This window comes from Hylobates moloch, unplaced genomic scaffold (genome assembly GCF_009828535.3).
Source record: "Hylobates moloch isolate HMO894 unplaced genomic scaffold, HMol_V3 SCAFFOLD_1, whole genome shotgun sequence".
NCBI lineage: Eukaryota > Metazoa > Chordata > Mammalia > Primates > Hylobatidae > Hylobates > Hylobates moloch.
In genome coordinates this window covers 76,627,052-76,643,338 of record NW_026652276.1, presented here as the reverse complement: position 1 = coordinate 76,643,338, position 16,287 = coordinate 76,627,052, and the positions used below count along the sequence as shown (strand labels likewise).

The 16,287-nt window shown below is 36.3% G+C and overlaps 1 protein-coding gene across 2 annotated transcripts in view; it reads right to left on the bottom strand.

Moving 5' to 3' along the window:
• Positions 1 to 8,638: 8,638 nt before the first annotated feature.
• SCN1A (sodium voltage-gated channel alpha subunit 1) overlaps positions 8,639 to 16,287 on the bottom strand; it is a 138,576-nt gene continuing 130,927 nt past the window's right edge. For both annotated transcript variants that reach the window (XM_058441497.1, XM_032755518.2), the window contains 3 exons: positions 15,785 to 15,889; positions 13,934 to 14,204; positions 8,639 to 11,898 (listed from right to left, as the gene is read on the bottom strand). In XM_058441497.1, the coding sequence (XP_058297480.1) occupies positions 10,721 to 11,898; positions 13,934 to 14,204; positions 15,785 to 15,889 (1,554 nt within the window). In that variant the 3' untranslated portion in view covers positions 8,639 to 10,720. The remainder of the gene's footprint in view (positions 11,899 to 13,933; positions 14,205 to 15,784; positions 15,890 to 16,287) is intronic.

Below are 16,287 nucleotides of genomic sequence, written 5' to 3'. Positions count from 1 at the left end.
TAAGTCTGATCAAAGGCACAATTTGTTTGCCTTTAGAAATTTTTGTTTTCCATGACTGCAAGAAATACTGCTGAACAAGACATTTCTTCATCATCCTTGATGAAAGATGAACATTAATAATGCAGATAGAAATCAGGCCAAGTAATGTTGAAGAGAAAACAAGGTCTAGTAGCACTACTTCCTTTTAGAAGATAAGAATAAACAAATTTAAAATGGCAAGCTCAATAATTTTACCCTAACAAAAAATGAGGTGAGTACTATATAATCCTTAAATTCTAAAGAGTTTAAAATCAATTTATGTACTCGTATCTTGAAAATATTTGTGTATAAACATATCTATACTTATCTACATCTATGTCTATTTCTTTATAGGTAACAGGTATGGTATGTACTCTTATGCATGTAACATATGCTTTTTTAAATATGAGTCATATGTATCCAATATTACTGTAATATACCAAGGTCAATTTTCATTTGTAAGTTTTGTGATATCTTATTCTTTTATGTATCTTATATATAATGGAAGCCCTCTGATATTCTGTATAAGTAAAGAAAAAAGATTTTAGAGGCATAAAAACTTAAAAAAACTATTTAAAGCAATACTAAAATTTAATTCAATTGCTCATTTACTAAATACTTACTCATCATTTTGTGTATGCCAAGCACTATAGAAGTTCATTTCTGCCTATCAGGCAGATGGTATGTATTTTCTTGTGACAGCGTAGAAGTAAGGGTGATAAAAGGGAGAAACCTACATTCCAAAATACATATAATGGTGGATTAGTAACCCTCTGTCCTGATGTGCCTGTAAGAGTCCTGGATTGTGCCTGTTTTAGCACAATTATTAATATTGTCCTCTTTCACCCTCAAAAGTGTTTGGGTTTGAGTATCTGGGTACATGTCCAAACCCTGGCACTTTTGAATGAATCCCACAGAGATTCATAGAGAAAAAATTCTTTTCCAGTAATAAGAAACAAAGAAGCTATCTCTGAATCCTGAAGAATGGGCTTGCTTTCACTGGGTAGAAAGAAAGAAGATATTCAAGGCTTATGTCTCATCATTGCTTGTGTTTTCCCAGTAGCTTCCTAAACTTTGTCCCTGATTTCTGTTTCTTTTGTCTTTTTGTTTTCAGCAATTGCTTGTTATTTATTTTATTTATTTATTATTTCCATTGATTTAGTGGTACAAGTTTTTTTTTTGTTGCATGGGTGAACTGTATAGTGGTGAAGTCTGAGCTTTTAGTATAGTGACGTAGTGATGAATAATGTACATTGTACCCAACAGGTGATGTTTTATTCCTCATCTCCCTCTCCCCCTCCCTACTTCTGAATCTCCAGTGTCCATTATAGCACTCTTTATGGATTTGCATACCCATGGCTTAGCTCCCACTTGTAAGGGAGAACATGTGGTATTTGGTTTTCTATTCCTGAGTTACTTCACTTAGGATAATGACCAGTTCCATCCTAGTTGCTGCAAAACATGTTTCATTCATTTTTATGGCTGAGTAGTATTCTGCCATAAATACTACTATTTAGTCTTCAAGCTTGTCCCGCCTAACTTTATTGTTCTTGTTGTTCTGTTTTGTTTTGTTTTAGACTTTAGCAGCCTGAAGCCATGACTTTTAGTTTCTGTCCCTAGTGATAAGCAGAAAAGGGAGATGAGCAAGGGGCTTTACTGACCCAAGCAGAAATAGAAACTAAGAACCCATGACTGTATTGTCTACCTTGGACACTCCTGATTTTCTTTATCCACTCTTCAGTTGATGGACACTTACGTAGATTCCATATCTTTGCAATTGTGAACTGGGCTGTGATAAACCTGCAAATACAGGTGTCTTTTTGATATAATAACTTATTTTCCTTTAAGTAGGTACCCAGTAGGGGGACTGCTAGATAGAATGTTAGATCTCTTTTAGTTCTTTGAGAAATCTCCATACTGTTTTCCAAAGAGGAAACATAAATTGTACATAAATAGTACATAAATTGTACTAATTTATGTTCCCACCAACAGTGTATAAGCCTTTGCTTTTCACTGTACCTCACCAACATTTATTTTTTTTTTACCAATGTCATTTTTCCCAGAATTAGAAAAAAACAATTATAAAATTCACATTGATATTTCCTTTGTCTTGAAGTCAAAATCTGCTCTCACCGAGTTTTGCTTCTTTTACAAATTTCTAAATGGGTCTTCATCACCAAGGCCCCCACCCTGCATTTAAAGCCCTTTATCATCTGAGTCCTGCTTGTCTCTCAGTCACTGTCATTGCTCACTTTTCACATTAGCAACAGTGAACTCTTGAAAATGCCCTGAACTGTCCATGTGTTTCTCATTTTCATATGTGTCTTCGATTGTCATCATTAGAACAAAGACTTATGTAGTAATTATATGCCTGAAACTGTTGATCTGAAAGCTTTACTTCCGTTAACTCATTTTAGTCCTCATAAGAATTATTATTACCATTTTTACAGATGATGAAATTGAGGCAATGAGAGGCTAAGAAACTTTTGTAATATCAGTATAGCTGATATTTGAATCCAGGCAATCTGACTCTAGAGCCTGTGGTTTTGGCCATTGGTCTGATATTTTTGCTGTCCTGGCTGTCCTACCCCCCTTATTCTTCAAAACCCAGATCAGAAGTTATCCCATTATAGGCTCGGCGTGGTGGCTCACGCCTGTAATCCCAGCACTTTGGGGGGCCGAGGCGGGTGGATTACTTGAGGTCAGGAGTTCGAGGCCAGCCCGGCCAACATGGTGAAACCCCATGTCCACCAAAGACACAAAAATTGGCCAGGTGCGGTGGTGGGCGCCTGTAATCCCAGCTACTTGGGAGACTGAGGCAGGAGAATCACTTGAACCCAGGGAGTGGAAGCTGCAGTGACCCGAGATTGTGCCACTGCACTCCAGCCTGGGTGACAGAGGGAAACTCCGTGTCAAAAAAAAAAAAAAAAGTTTTCCTATTATATAACCTTTCCCTGTATCCTCACATAGCATTACTCATTTGTTCTTCAATATATCCTGTAATTGTTCTTATTTCTTTTGCTGAATTAGAAAGATAACTTGAACAATAACAGATATGGGGAAAGCTGGTTGACTTCTAGCTAGTTTTGTTGATAGCTGATAGGGATAGACTATAAAGGGACTAGTTTTGGACATATTAAGTTGAAGGTGATAGCTGAATACGCAAGTACAAAAGTCCAACAAATGTGTGGAGATGCAGCACCAACTCAGCAAAAAGGCTGTTGCTGCAGTACAAATCTAAAAGGAGAGAAAATATTGATAGAGAGTAAAGGCAAAGAATCAAAGATACAGGCCAGGCACGGTGACTTACGCCTGTAATCCCAGTACTTTGGGAGGCGGGGCGGGTGGATCACGAGGTCAGGAGATCGAGACCATCCTGGCCAAAATGGTGAAACCCCGTTTCTATTAAAAAACACAAAAAATTAGCTGGGTGTGGTGGCGTGAGCCTGTAGTCCCAGCTACTCGGGAGGCTGAGGCAGGGGAATCACTTGAACCAGGGAGGTGGAGGTCGCAGTGAGAGGAGGTTGTGCCACTGCACTCCAGCCTGGCGACAGACTGAGACTCTGTCTCAACAACAACAACAACAACAACAACAAAAGAATCAAAGATACACTAAGAGGCCTAGGGTAGTCTAGTTTTATGGAAGACACAGTAAGATGCAATTTAAAGAGGGAGGTGATGATCATCATCACCATTGAATTCTAAAAAATCTGCCAGATACGATGAAGACTGAATAAAGATCAAATTTAGCTAATTTAGAGTGGTAGAAGTAGGAGCCAGGTTGAGACCATGAAGGAGAGAGAGAAGGTGCTCTGGAAGAATAAGATTCAGCATTGGGCTGGTATTTGAATTTGTTTGAGTCACAATTTATTTCAAACAGCTTGAAGAATAAAAATAAGACTTGTATCACAATGGTTTCCAACAAAATATACACATGCATAATGGCGAGTTTAATTAACACAGGGGTAGTCAGTTCATAACAACTTAGAGGAAAAATTAAACTTTCTGTAACAATTTTTTTCATGAATTTATCCTTAAAATTTTTTTTTTTTACAAATTTATTTTAGGGACTTTCTGGTCTCCATATTCTCATAAATAAAGGTTGCATTCTGTGAGGAGAAAACAAACAAAAAAAACCCATCACAGTGAACAATTGAATTGCTCTGCGGACATCATGCCTTTATAAGCAAGCATTGAACATAGGAGATGTATTTATGATAATCAGAGACAGAGTATGTATAGCTTGGCTCCATAGCGGTAATGTTCTCGGTTCCTAGATCTACCTTTTGTATTTTCCAGCCCTTCCCTCATAATGTTACTGGGAAAGTTAACAGCTAGCATAACATTTTGAAAACCCAAAGTGTTTATATCAACAAGATTATTCACAGTCAAATTTTCTCATAAATATCACTGGGACCTATATTTCTTTTAATTTTAACCAAGAGTGAAGGTGGTGAGTATAGTGCCCCGGTTTTAGAAATTAACCTTTAAAAATAATGAGATAATGACACAGGGAATAAAGATGCATCAGGGTTGAGCAAAGTTATTTTTTAAGATTAGAAAAACTGATTTTGAAAATGCAAAGGCAGACGAAAAGGATCAGTCAAGAGGGAAAGAATAAAGATACAAGAGAAGTAGAACAAGTCATGGAGCAAGGTATCTGAGAATGTAGAAATGAATGGGAAAAACTGATCTCTGAAAAGATATAAAAGGACGGATTGAAGGAAGAAAGGAAGGAAGGGAGAGAGGGAGGAAGGGAGAAAGGGAAAGGTAGGGGGAGGTAAAGTAAGAAAAACAAAGGAAGGAAAAAGGAAGAGAATGGAAGGAAAGAAAAGGGAAGGGAAGGAAAAAGGAAGAGAATGGAAGGAAAGAAAAGGGAAGGGAAGGAAAAGGGAAGGGAAAAGGGACTTAGATACTTTTCACTGGATAGGAAAGAAATTCAGGAGGTTTATAATGATGTCCTCGTTTCTTGCTGAGGTGAGGGGCTGAGTTATCTGCAAATATGAGGAGTGTTCTAACGGAATGATAAAGGACTCAAGCAATTGAGTAAAATCAATTGACATTGCAAATTATCCACTTGTGATTTTAAGAATTTCTTGGTGATACAATTTTCCCATCTATACTCGATTGTCTAGAGTATTTTCCTCCTCTAGTGCCTTTGCTGCCATACTGATTAAATCAATATTGATTGACAACCTCAGTGGGATATTTCCATGTGCCAGGAAGAATAGTATTATCAGCCGTACCCAATTCATGGTGATTTAGAAACACATTTATTTTCTTATATAATAAGAAATTCCAGTGCACACATGAAGAATATGCAATTACCAGACATATTTGCTGTCTTTAGTGTGACAAGTTTATCTAGTTCGAGTGTCTGGGCTTTGTGATACAGATATACAAACATACAAACTTATGCAGTAGAGTTGTCTATCCCAATGGTTACTAGACTTTTGGATTTCATGCACCAGTAAAATACAAATGGGAGGATCGACATCAGGTTGCCAATTTTCCACTTGACTAAATAAAATATTAAAACCAATAACCCATTATCACGTATTCTCACCATCATTTCAAAAGAACATTTAAACGTTAAATTGTATTAGTCTTTAGAAAATAATCTAAAAGACACAATTTTAGGATAAAGGTCTTTAACTTGGATATGTTCAGCTTTATAAATATTTATGGCATTATTCTTAATTTTCTGGCTTAACTATAGACACGTGAAAACCTTGTCATAAGGGTGCTGCTCTGTGGAGCTGTGTTTGGAATTACTATTTATACTCACAGTGTCTGGTCCCCAGCTTAGACAGCAAAGCGCCACCTTCTGTTATCCAAATCAGATCTGTTTAGCGTCAAATACTGGGGTCTTAACCACTATGCCACAGATCTTTTCTAAAATATTCTTATTTTAATTAAACAGTGATTATTCTGAAGAACAACAAATGCAATCATTTCTGTGACTTTTCAGGAAGATTACTGCTAGGAAATGAGAATAGTAGTTAAAAAACCAGTATACACTGAATTAATTACAAACAGTAGATCTAATTTTGAAGGTAGAAATTATAAAGTCCAGGGCATACAAAATATGATAGTGTGAACACGCAGACATAGGCACTTCAATAACACACAGCCAAAAAAAATCCTCCCCTTTCTAAAGACATACACACATCTATACTTTTATCTATGTCTGTTTACATACATACATATATATATATAAATGTAACTCATTTTTCTTTGAACTGATTTCAAGAATGAGCTGCAGACATTGTTGCATTCACCCATAAATACTTTAGCATGCATTTTCAGAGAACAAGAACGTTTTCTATTTTCATGGAATAGGCACACTAGTCTTAACAAAATTAGGAAAATTAACAGTATTATACTAATAACTAATAAACAGTCCATATTCAAATTTATTCAGCTTTCCCAATAATATTATTTATCTGTTATTTTTTAATTTGATATTCCATACAGAATTGTGTTTAGTTGTCATAGTTCTTTGACCTCATGGAATTCTGTAGCCTTTCTTTGCCTTCATGACATTGACATTTTTAAAGAGTTCGGTCCAGTTATTTTATAGAGTGTCCTCTATTTGTTTTTCCTTGTGGTTAGATTTCTGGTTTTAAAATTTTGACTGTGTACCAAGAAGTAATGTCGCCCTTTCAGTATATCTTATCAGGAGGCACATAGTATCAGTTGGTCTCATAATTGATGACATCTTTGAAGGTATTGTCTGCTGTGTTTCTCCAATGTATACTTTCTTCTTTTTAAATTTTCTACTTAATAGAGAAGAGATACTTTAAGATGATATAAATATCCTATTCCTCATCAAACTTTCCCCCGTGAGTTTTAATACTCATTGATGATTCTTGTATGAATCAATTGTCATTAGGATGATTGCCAAATAGTGATTTTCTAACTCCATTATTTCTTCTACAATTGTTAATTAACATTCAACTGCAAGAAACAGATTTGTATTTTTCCTTATTTACTTACATCAGTATGTATTTGCTGATTCTTATTTTATTCAATGAATTATAATCTTTTACTGTCATTTATTTTGATGCTCAACTTGCCTCAGATTTGGCCAGTGGGAAGCCTCTTCTAGTTGGTTTCTGTGTCTTACTGACATGACCTCCTCATTCTTTGAAGAATAATTACTTTTTAGCACAGAAAATGTCATGCCAAATTTGTCAAAATAAATATGGAGATTTATATGATTGTGTTTTACCAGTTCTTCTCTTTGTATTTGGAAAGGTAACAGTGAGTAATGGCGTGGATGGGTAGTATAAAAAGTCTGCAGGGTTTATCCTATAATTCTGACCTACCTTAGTTGGAAATGGGAATTTTTTTCAGCTACTAATATTTCAATTAATTGTTGTGTTGTTTTAGGATTGTGATGTTATGAAGAGGCAAAGTCAGTCCATTGTACAAGGATGGGAAAAGCACTTTTAATTACTGTCCCTTTTCTGGTTGAGGCTATATTCCCTCTTCTGGCTTCACCTGATGTCAAGGGAAGGCTTCTTATTCCTCAGAAATTTAGATAGATTTATTTAGGCTGTTAATTTTACTATCTGGACCACCCGAGTAACCTTTCCATGATATCTGTGAATTCTGCACTGGACTTCATTGTGGTTCCTCCGGCTACTGTTTTTCTTTATCTGCAAAAGTTAGCAAGATTAAGACCCCAAGCTGAAACATGGCACATCTTTGCTTCCTGCTGACATTCATGAGCTATTGAATCACCTTGTATCAGCCAGGCAGGAGACAGATGGCATGCTGAAATGAGGCATATAGGAGAATTTCATGAAGGGGATATTTACAAAAGTGTCAGCAATGTTAGGAGAAGGCTGCAAGGAATACAAAAGCACTCTTAATGCAGCAGCAGACCTGAAGGAGCAAGGGGAGGAGTGATGACCAGACCCCAGAGAAAGTAGCTTCAGTTGTATGAGTGGCAGTCTGATTGGAGTATGACTTTTGGGGGAGGAATGAGTCCTGTGCCAACCCAGGGCAACCCAGCAAAGAAGGAATTGGAGAAGAAATATTCCTATGTCAATCTTCTCTCTCTGGTGCTTTCCCACTGGTGCTTCTCGTTGGCCAAACCAATTGGGAGCTCAAAGGTAGGAGAGCCCATTGTTGCAGTGTGTAGAAGTCACCCTTCTGGGACACACAGAATGATGCAGAAGCATAGAGAGTGGCTCTGGAGGAGCAAACACAGTATCCTACACACATAGCAATTCTAAATTTTTAAATGATGATTTAAGGGTTTCTTTTCATAGCTCAAGGGGTCATCCACCATCACTCTGGCTCCCATACTTCTTCTCTTCCTCCTAGAATCACTAGCTATCCTCTGACACCAGTTCTTCATCCTAACAGAGAACACACCTGCTGCTTGTAATTCTGGGAGGTCATGACCCCCTACCTCCAGTGACATATCTACCCTAGGTTTTCTTGTCAACCTGGGTATGCCTCTGTGTGTGTGTGTGTGTGTGTGTGTGTGTGTGTGTGTGTGTGTGTGTGCGCGCGCGCGCGCGCTCCCCTTCTCCCCCAATTTGTAATGTAAAAAATCTCCATATCACTAGAATATTCTGTTAACAAAAAGTGACTGGGCAAACAATAAAATAAAAAATGTAATCTTTATTAGTTTTGCACATTTTAAATGTTGGTTAGCATTATTTAGCATAATAGTAGCATTTTCCAGCATGCAGTTCACGAATACAGTTTATCTAAGTAGTTTTAAGAAAAAGAGGAGCCTATGGTTTGCTTCTGTAAGAAACACAAAATGTCCTGATGTAGTTGACTATATAAGTTGACTACTCTGTTTTTGTGGAAAAAAAATTATGAAGCCCACATTATATTTAGAACAATCTAGAGCAGCATTACTCCAAAGAAATGAAAACATAAACCGAAGTCAGAAAAAAAGAACAAAAATAACATAAGCACTACCTTCAATTCAGTTAGTACAGGTACTACCAGAAATATAAATAACATTTTAAACCATTTTCCAATTGCAAAGCATAATTTGGATATGAATCGTGAACCTATTTTGCTCCTTAAAATTGTGAAATAATCTAAAATTGGCAAACGTAATTAAAAAAGCAGAAATCTACAACTACCCAGTCTTGTTTTCATGTCTTATTTAGCAAATTTCTTTCATGAAAAAGTACTATGGACAGAAAGTAAGAAAAGTGATTGTGATATCAACCTGAAGATAATTTCCTCTTCATATTTATGTACATAATGCTGAAAAATAAAATAAAATGACTTTTTACAGTATTTATATTTGCTTATAAAATTCTAAACACATTTTTAACAGGTTAAGCAGTGTGTTTTTTTAAATGTGACTGTACAGTCTGGCTATATACCTTATGTTATCCACTTAAAATGTAAAAATAACCAAAAAGCTGTTAAAGTGCTGCAAACTATTGCTTAATGACTTAAATAAATGAGATCTGTTGAACAATTTCCTTGACTTTACCACTGACATATGGTTTCTCATAAATGAGATTCTGAGCAGTGAGAGAAACCAGATACAGCAGCATGGTAATATAAACATGCATTGATAGCATCCAAACTATCTATAAATGGTACAGAATACATTTTATTACCTGTGTAAAGCTTGCACTCTACATTTCTTGTGGTACATATTTGATGCAATAAATACTGTGCTTAGGTCATTATTTGTTTGCTCAAACGTGCACCACAGGGTAAAATGACTATTTACATAATAAATAGCATTTCATTAACATATACAGTGTCAACCTTGCTGAGAGCCGAAGATGGCTAAACAAAGTGCAGGATAAAGCAGAAATTTATAAAGAGTAATTTTGGTCAATTCAGTCTTCTGGCGGTGGAGGGTGAGGGGCAATATTCACTCTTCAGGTTTTTTTTTTTTTAATACAACAAAAAGAAACATAACATTTATGACTCCAGACATTTGAATGAAGTTTGCACCTGCTAAGATTTACTGGCCTATCCGCAAACAATCTACTTGGTCTAGGGACTGGATTTCGCAAAACAAGATCAACAAAGCACCTCCACTTATCACCCAATTACCCCTCCCAGAAATAGGGTGAAATTTAAGAACTTGTTTTTCTTGTGACTTTTTCTCATGCATGATGTCTAAGTGCAGCATGCCCTCATGCAAACCATGACTTTGTGTAGCTGGGAGGGCCATGTGGTTGCCATACCCCTCAGGTGGCATACCTGTTATAGAGGTCCTTAGCCTATTTCTCAACAGAAACTTCGTTTACAAAAATAGTCACATATAATAACACATGGATTAACAAAAAGATGAATCCACTAACAGATTCCGTAAAAATGTGACAAATGTGGCAGTTGAAATGCAAACAGTGGATACAATTACTACACTAAAGTGTTTCATGTTAACCCCAAAATTATAGGTTTGCACCCCTTGAAACTGGTCCCTACAGTCTGACTAGCCATTGTGTATCTTATCTTCAGCAGTGTCAGCTGGTAGTGAGAACAGTAACCTCCTGTCAAGGTCATCTCCCCTTTACACAGAGTCACAGTTTGCTGACAAGGGGTCACTGTCTTATTGTAGGCACTGACCTTAAGGAGATTTGTGTAAAAACAGTCAGTTTGGCATTGACCTCCTAAAGGAGTCCTGTTGATAAAAATACATCACCTTCACAGGCTGTAAACAATTTGTCACCCAATTATTTTTATTTATTTTCATTTATTTCCCTTTGGCTTTTTCATCTTTGCCTTCTTGCTCATGTTTTTCCACAATTGGCTTTGTCACCCGGTCATAGGAAGGTGGACAAGCTGCAGTGGACATGGTCAGATCAGTTTTTTCTGTAATAGAGTTTTCATTTATTCTGTCAATTATCATGTCTTCTTTTATAAGAAGATTAGCCCCACCTTTGATTTTGTTTTTATTATACGTAAAGGAAGCTTGTTTTACAGTTCGCTTTAAAAGGTGGCGTCTGTAAGCACGCTGAATAATAACAGCAGATACTTCCTCTTGTTTTCGCTTTAAAGTAGTAGTGATTGGCTGATAGGAGACCTTGGAAGGATTGGAAGCCATGAATCGCTCTTCCATCTGTATTCGTAGAGCATCCATCTCTCCACTCTCTCCTAGAACCCGCTTTGTAAAAGCAAATAAGATATCAAGACAGTGGATCCGGTCACCACTCACCATGGGCAAATCCATGGCAATGAGCTGGAGTTTGTTTGGTTGTGGCAGATTGAGAGGCGGTTCAAGCGCAGCTGCAAACTGAGATAATTTTTCAAATTCCATGAACTGAGTTGCATCGGGATCAAACTTCTCCCAAACCTCATAGAACATCTCAAAGTCATCCTCACTCAGGGGCTCTGCACTTTCTTCAGTAGCAACACTGAAGTTCTCCAGGATGACCGCGATGTACATGTTCACCACAACCAGGAAGGATATGATGATGTAACTGACAAAAAAGAAAATTCCAACAGATGGGTTCCCACAATCTCCCTTAACTGAGCTTCCAGGGTTAACTTTATTAGGGTCACAGTCGGGTGGCTTACTGTTGAGAATGGGTGCTAGCAATCCATCCCAGCCGGCAGAGGTTGTAATTTGGAACAGGCAGATCATGCTGTTGCCAAAGGTCTCAAAGTTGAACATGTCATCGATCCCAACTTCCCTCTTAACATAGGCAAAGTTGGACATCCCAAAGATGGCGTAGATGAACATGACCAGGAAGAGCAGGAGGCCAATATTAAACAATGCAGGAAGGGACATCATCAAAGCAAAGAGCAGCGTGCGGATCCCCTTTGCTCCTTTGATCAGACGTAGGATTCGGCCAATCCTGGCAAGACGGATCACTCGGAACAGGGTAGGGGACACGAAATACTTTTCTATCAGCTCGGCAAGAAACATACCTGTGAATAAACAATGAGAATACCAACTAGTGAAGAAATCATGCGTTAAAATAAACATGTTTCTTCTAAAGCTCCAAGGTAAGGTTCAGAGTCCTGAACCCAGTTATATTATCTTAAATATGACAGCTATATATAATATATATAATTGTACATAATACATTATAAATAAATCTTAATTTTGAAATTCAGCAATAATTTCAACTGTAAGGATTATAGTACTTTTTTATCTTTAAGAGATGTTTATAGACTACTTTTAGTTTATGTAAAGTCCCAAGTCAGAATTTAAAAAGAAAGTAAGTTAAAAATGCACATTTGGCCGAACAGTAGCAGCCCAACAGTATAGGTACAAGTTTATGTGTATACAGTGACTTTTTCTGAAATTGCCATATTCTAAATTCTCTATTTACTCCTTTTCCATCGGAAAGTATTGGTAGCTTTTGATGCTACTTTCATCTCCCCATGATCTTGGTACTTACTTAAGTTCCACTCTAATATTTTTATATACTCATTTATGTATGTTCTGGTGCATTTCTAAAAGGATCCCAGGTTGATGCTCTTTTTAGTATCCTGTACTTAATGTTGTATTTCAATTCTTTTTGGTCTCCTGTACCTAACACTGTAATCTCAGTCTTCTTATTTTCAGCTTGTCTCTCCATTTGCTTTTTAGATAAAAACAATACTTGTAAAGTTAAAAAGAAGAGCTCAATAAACTAAATGCCTTCAAGTTTAAATGCCTCATTCTGAAAAGACGAAGTGTAAGAGTGTGTGTGTGTGTGTAAGAGAGAGAGAAGGAGACGTGGAAAATACAACTTTTATACCTTAGCCACACTAGTTATAGCCAAGGATTATAATTAGTGGGAATCAAAGGCTATATACAATGAGTTGGATATAAGGCTAATTTCTTCAGAGAGGGGAGTGGCATAAAAATCTGTCCAACAGAGGTGCCTTATTTTGGATAGTAAAATATTGAACCAATCATATCCTGTTTAGGGAAGAATGAATAAGCCCACAGACAGATGCTTTTCTCTTACTAGAGCTTTAGTTTTGTCTAATGAAATGAGCTATTGCTCATGAGGCTAGTTATATGTTCCAGGCTTTGAAGTATAGTACTGATGATGTCCCATGCCACCTTATTTTCCTTGTGCGTCATTATGATAAACCCATTTTTAAGGTAGTCCAGAAAATCTCTACATGACACTTGCAGAGAGCCTACTATATGCATTTGCTAATGTTTAGTCCTCGTCTTTATTTTCTTTTTACGCAATACTTTTCCTTATCTGTTTTTTTTGTTTTGTTTTGTTTTTGTTTTTTTTTTTTGAGACGGAGTCTCGCTGTCGCCCAGGCTGGAGTGCAGTGGCGCCATCTCGGCTCACTGCAGGCTCCGCCCCCCGGGGTTCACGCCATTCTCCTGCCTCAGCCTCCCAAGTAGCTGGGACTACAGGCGCCGGCCACCTCGCCCGGCTAATTTTTTTGTATTTTTAGTAGAGACGGGGTTTCACCGTGTTAGCCAGGATGGTCTCGATCTCCTGACCTCGTGATCCGTCCGCCTCGACCTCCCAAAGTGCTAGGATTACAGGCGTGAGCCAACGCGCCCGGCCTACTTTTCCTTATCTTGAAACCACTTTCCACTAATATCTATATGCTGGTGACTCCATGTCTATTCTCTAAAGCGATTTTCCTGAGTACCAGACTATATTTCTAGTCTTGTTAACAGAACCATCTAGATACTGTATTGGTTCTTCAATCTCAACATGTCAAAAACATTTTTATTTTAGTTAATAGCACAGTTCTAGTTCAAATGAATGAGGTTTTACTATATTTACACTAAGTATATTATTCTAAATGGATAGAATAAGAAACACTACTGACATATAGTAGGAGACATTTTGTTAAAAAACCAAACACACATGGATAAAATGTATCAAAATATTTACAGTGATTATCTCTGATTGCTGGGATGATCTTGAATCTAATCTTGATTGTTTCAACTTTCACTTTTATTTAACTGAATTTAAGAACTTTAAATATTTCTTACCTACAATGGAGAGAATGACAACCACAAAATCAAAAATATTCCAGCCAATGGTAAAATAATAATGGCGTAGAGAGATGAGTTTCAGTACACACTCTCCAGTGAACAGCACAATGAACACCAGATTGATTCGTGACAAAATGGTAGTCACGTATTCACTCTGGTCATCTGTTTCCACCATCATTGTGACCATGTTAAGACAGATGAGAATCATGATGCTTATGTCAAAAACTTGTCTGGTTACGAAGTCAAAGACCATTCCTTGAAATTTGTTCTGTAGAGAAATAGAAATGCTTTTAACAACAAAGGAGTTTTCTCATGTGCATTAGCATTAAGTACTTTCTGCATTAATTGACTTTCTAGTTTCTTGCAAAGTAGTCATTGGCCCTGATTTTTGTAAGAATGATTTATAGCATATTAATTGTTAAAATTTAGTTATTTAAATTGCCATTTACTAATGTGTATTTCTCAGAATAACAGTCCCTTGTCCAAAGAGGGTTTCTGATAAAAACAAACAAACAAACAAACAAACGTTCAACACTGTATACTTCTTCCAGAGGTATGCAACACATATCAACATTTTAAGATCATGAAAAGGTAAGAAACTCATTTAATTTTTTTTCAAGACTTTCCAATGAGCAGCTGGACCATACATCCATTTTAAAATAGAGTACTATTAATATTTCACTTGTTGTATTCTCAAATAATTGTTAAGGAGAATTTGGAATTTCCAAGACACATCTATAACATTATGCATTTAAATACCATGTATGGCAATATTCATATTCTTCTACCAAATAGCCTTGGCTAACATTGTCAGACACAGAATGCTGAACCTGCACAAGGATAATGAGACCAGAATGACATTTCCTATATGTTTATGTTAAAAAAAAAATTCACGTTCTTTGTCATTGATCTGTGATTCTGCTTCCCATTTCTGCCACTGCTAGTCACTGAAGGCCATCTGCAGGCTTATTTCTTTGGGCCACTGAGGAATTCTGATGGCATTTTCCAACTTATATTTTTCCTACAAATTGTTGGTTCATTTCTACTCTTAGTGCTAAATTTTAATGGAGAAAGTACATATTTCTCATCATAATCAGGAAGGCAATATTCAATCATCACAACATGAATATTTGCTAGTATTTTTTTCCTTGATGCACCCTAGAAATTACTGAAACCTCTCAGATCATCATCATAAAAATATTTATAGTGTGGGATAATAGCTGTCCATTTTCATAGCAGTTTGTTTGTTTCATCATGGAAGCATGAGTATTGTTATTTATCATCATAAACTGTAATTACTGACCCTGACTTCTGCAGACATTAGTAATATCTAACTCTATAGCCATACATATGAATAGTACATACTGGAATTCTTTCCTCCTTTAAAACACTTAGTATCTCTAGTGAAAAATAAAATAGAAGTAAGCTGTTATTTCACTCAACACCTCATCCATTTCTTAAAATATTAGAAAATTGCATTTCTTATAGCCCCATCCCAAGGTTTACTTCTTTCCCTGATACTACTTGGCAACCGTTCTTGAGTTGTGTGATTAACTTTCTCTTGTGCACATCACATTGTCTATATGTCCATTGGCCAATTAATATGGATTCTAATGGGGTGCTCTTAAATCTCTTGAAGTCAAGGGTGTATCTTCTATTTCTTCTTTTTCTTTTTTGGTCCTTAATTTTTTTTGTTGTTACCATTACCATAAAAGTTACAAACTAATGATGCTCTAAAAGTGAAAGAAATTTTTCCTACTGGAAATGCTAGCTACTTTCTTTTTTGCGAGACAAGCATGCAAGTTTTTGTTTTTATATTTTTCCCCCATATCATTTGATATTTCTTACTCCTGGTCGAGGTATAGGCTTTTGCGGTTTTTTTGATCCTAATTTTTTCATTGCATTGTAGTATTTCTTCTGTTCTTCTGTCATAAAGATGTCTTGACCTCCAAAGTATAGAAAAGAAAAATCAAACTGGTTAAAACTGTGTCCTTTTGCACATTTTTTTCAATGTTAAAATAGAAAATGGATGGCTAAAAAAAGAAATACAAAATTCAACTGATTAGCATAATTATATCTGGGATTTAAAATGTAAAAAATAGTACTCTTTAGGTATGATAATATTTAATTCCCTAAATAATTCAAAATTGACTTTATTATTATTATCTTATGAAGACAAACACCCCCAAATCTCAAAAAGGTTAAGTATTTTACCCAAGACCTTATGCTTAGTGAGTGGCGAAATTTGGTTCACTGAGATAATAAATACTTGGTACCTTATACTATACATACTACCTTTATGATGTTAAAGGCAATAATTTTCTTACTTAAATGTAGCAAAGAGTTAGAGT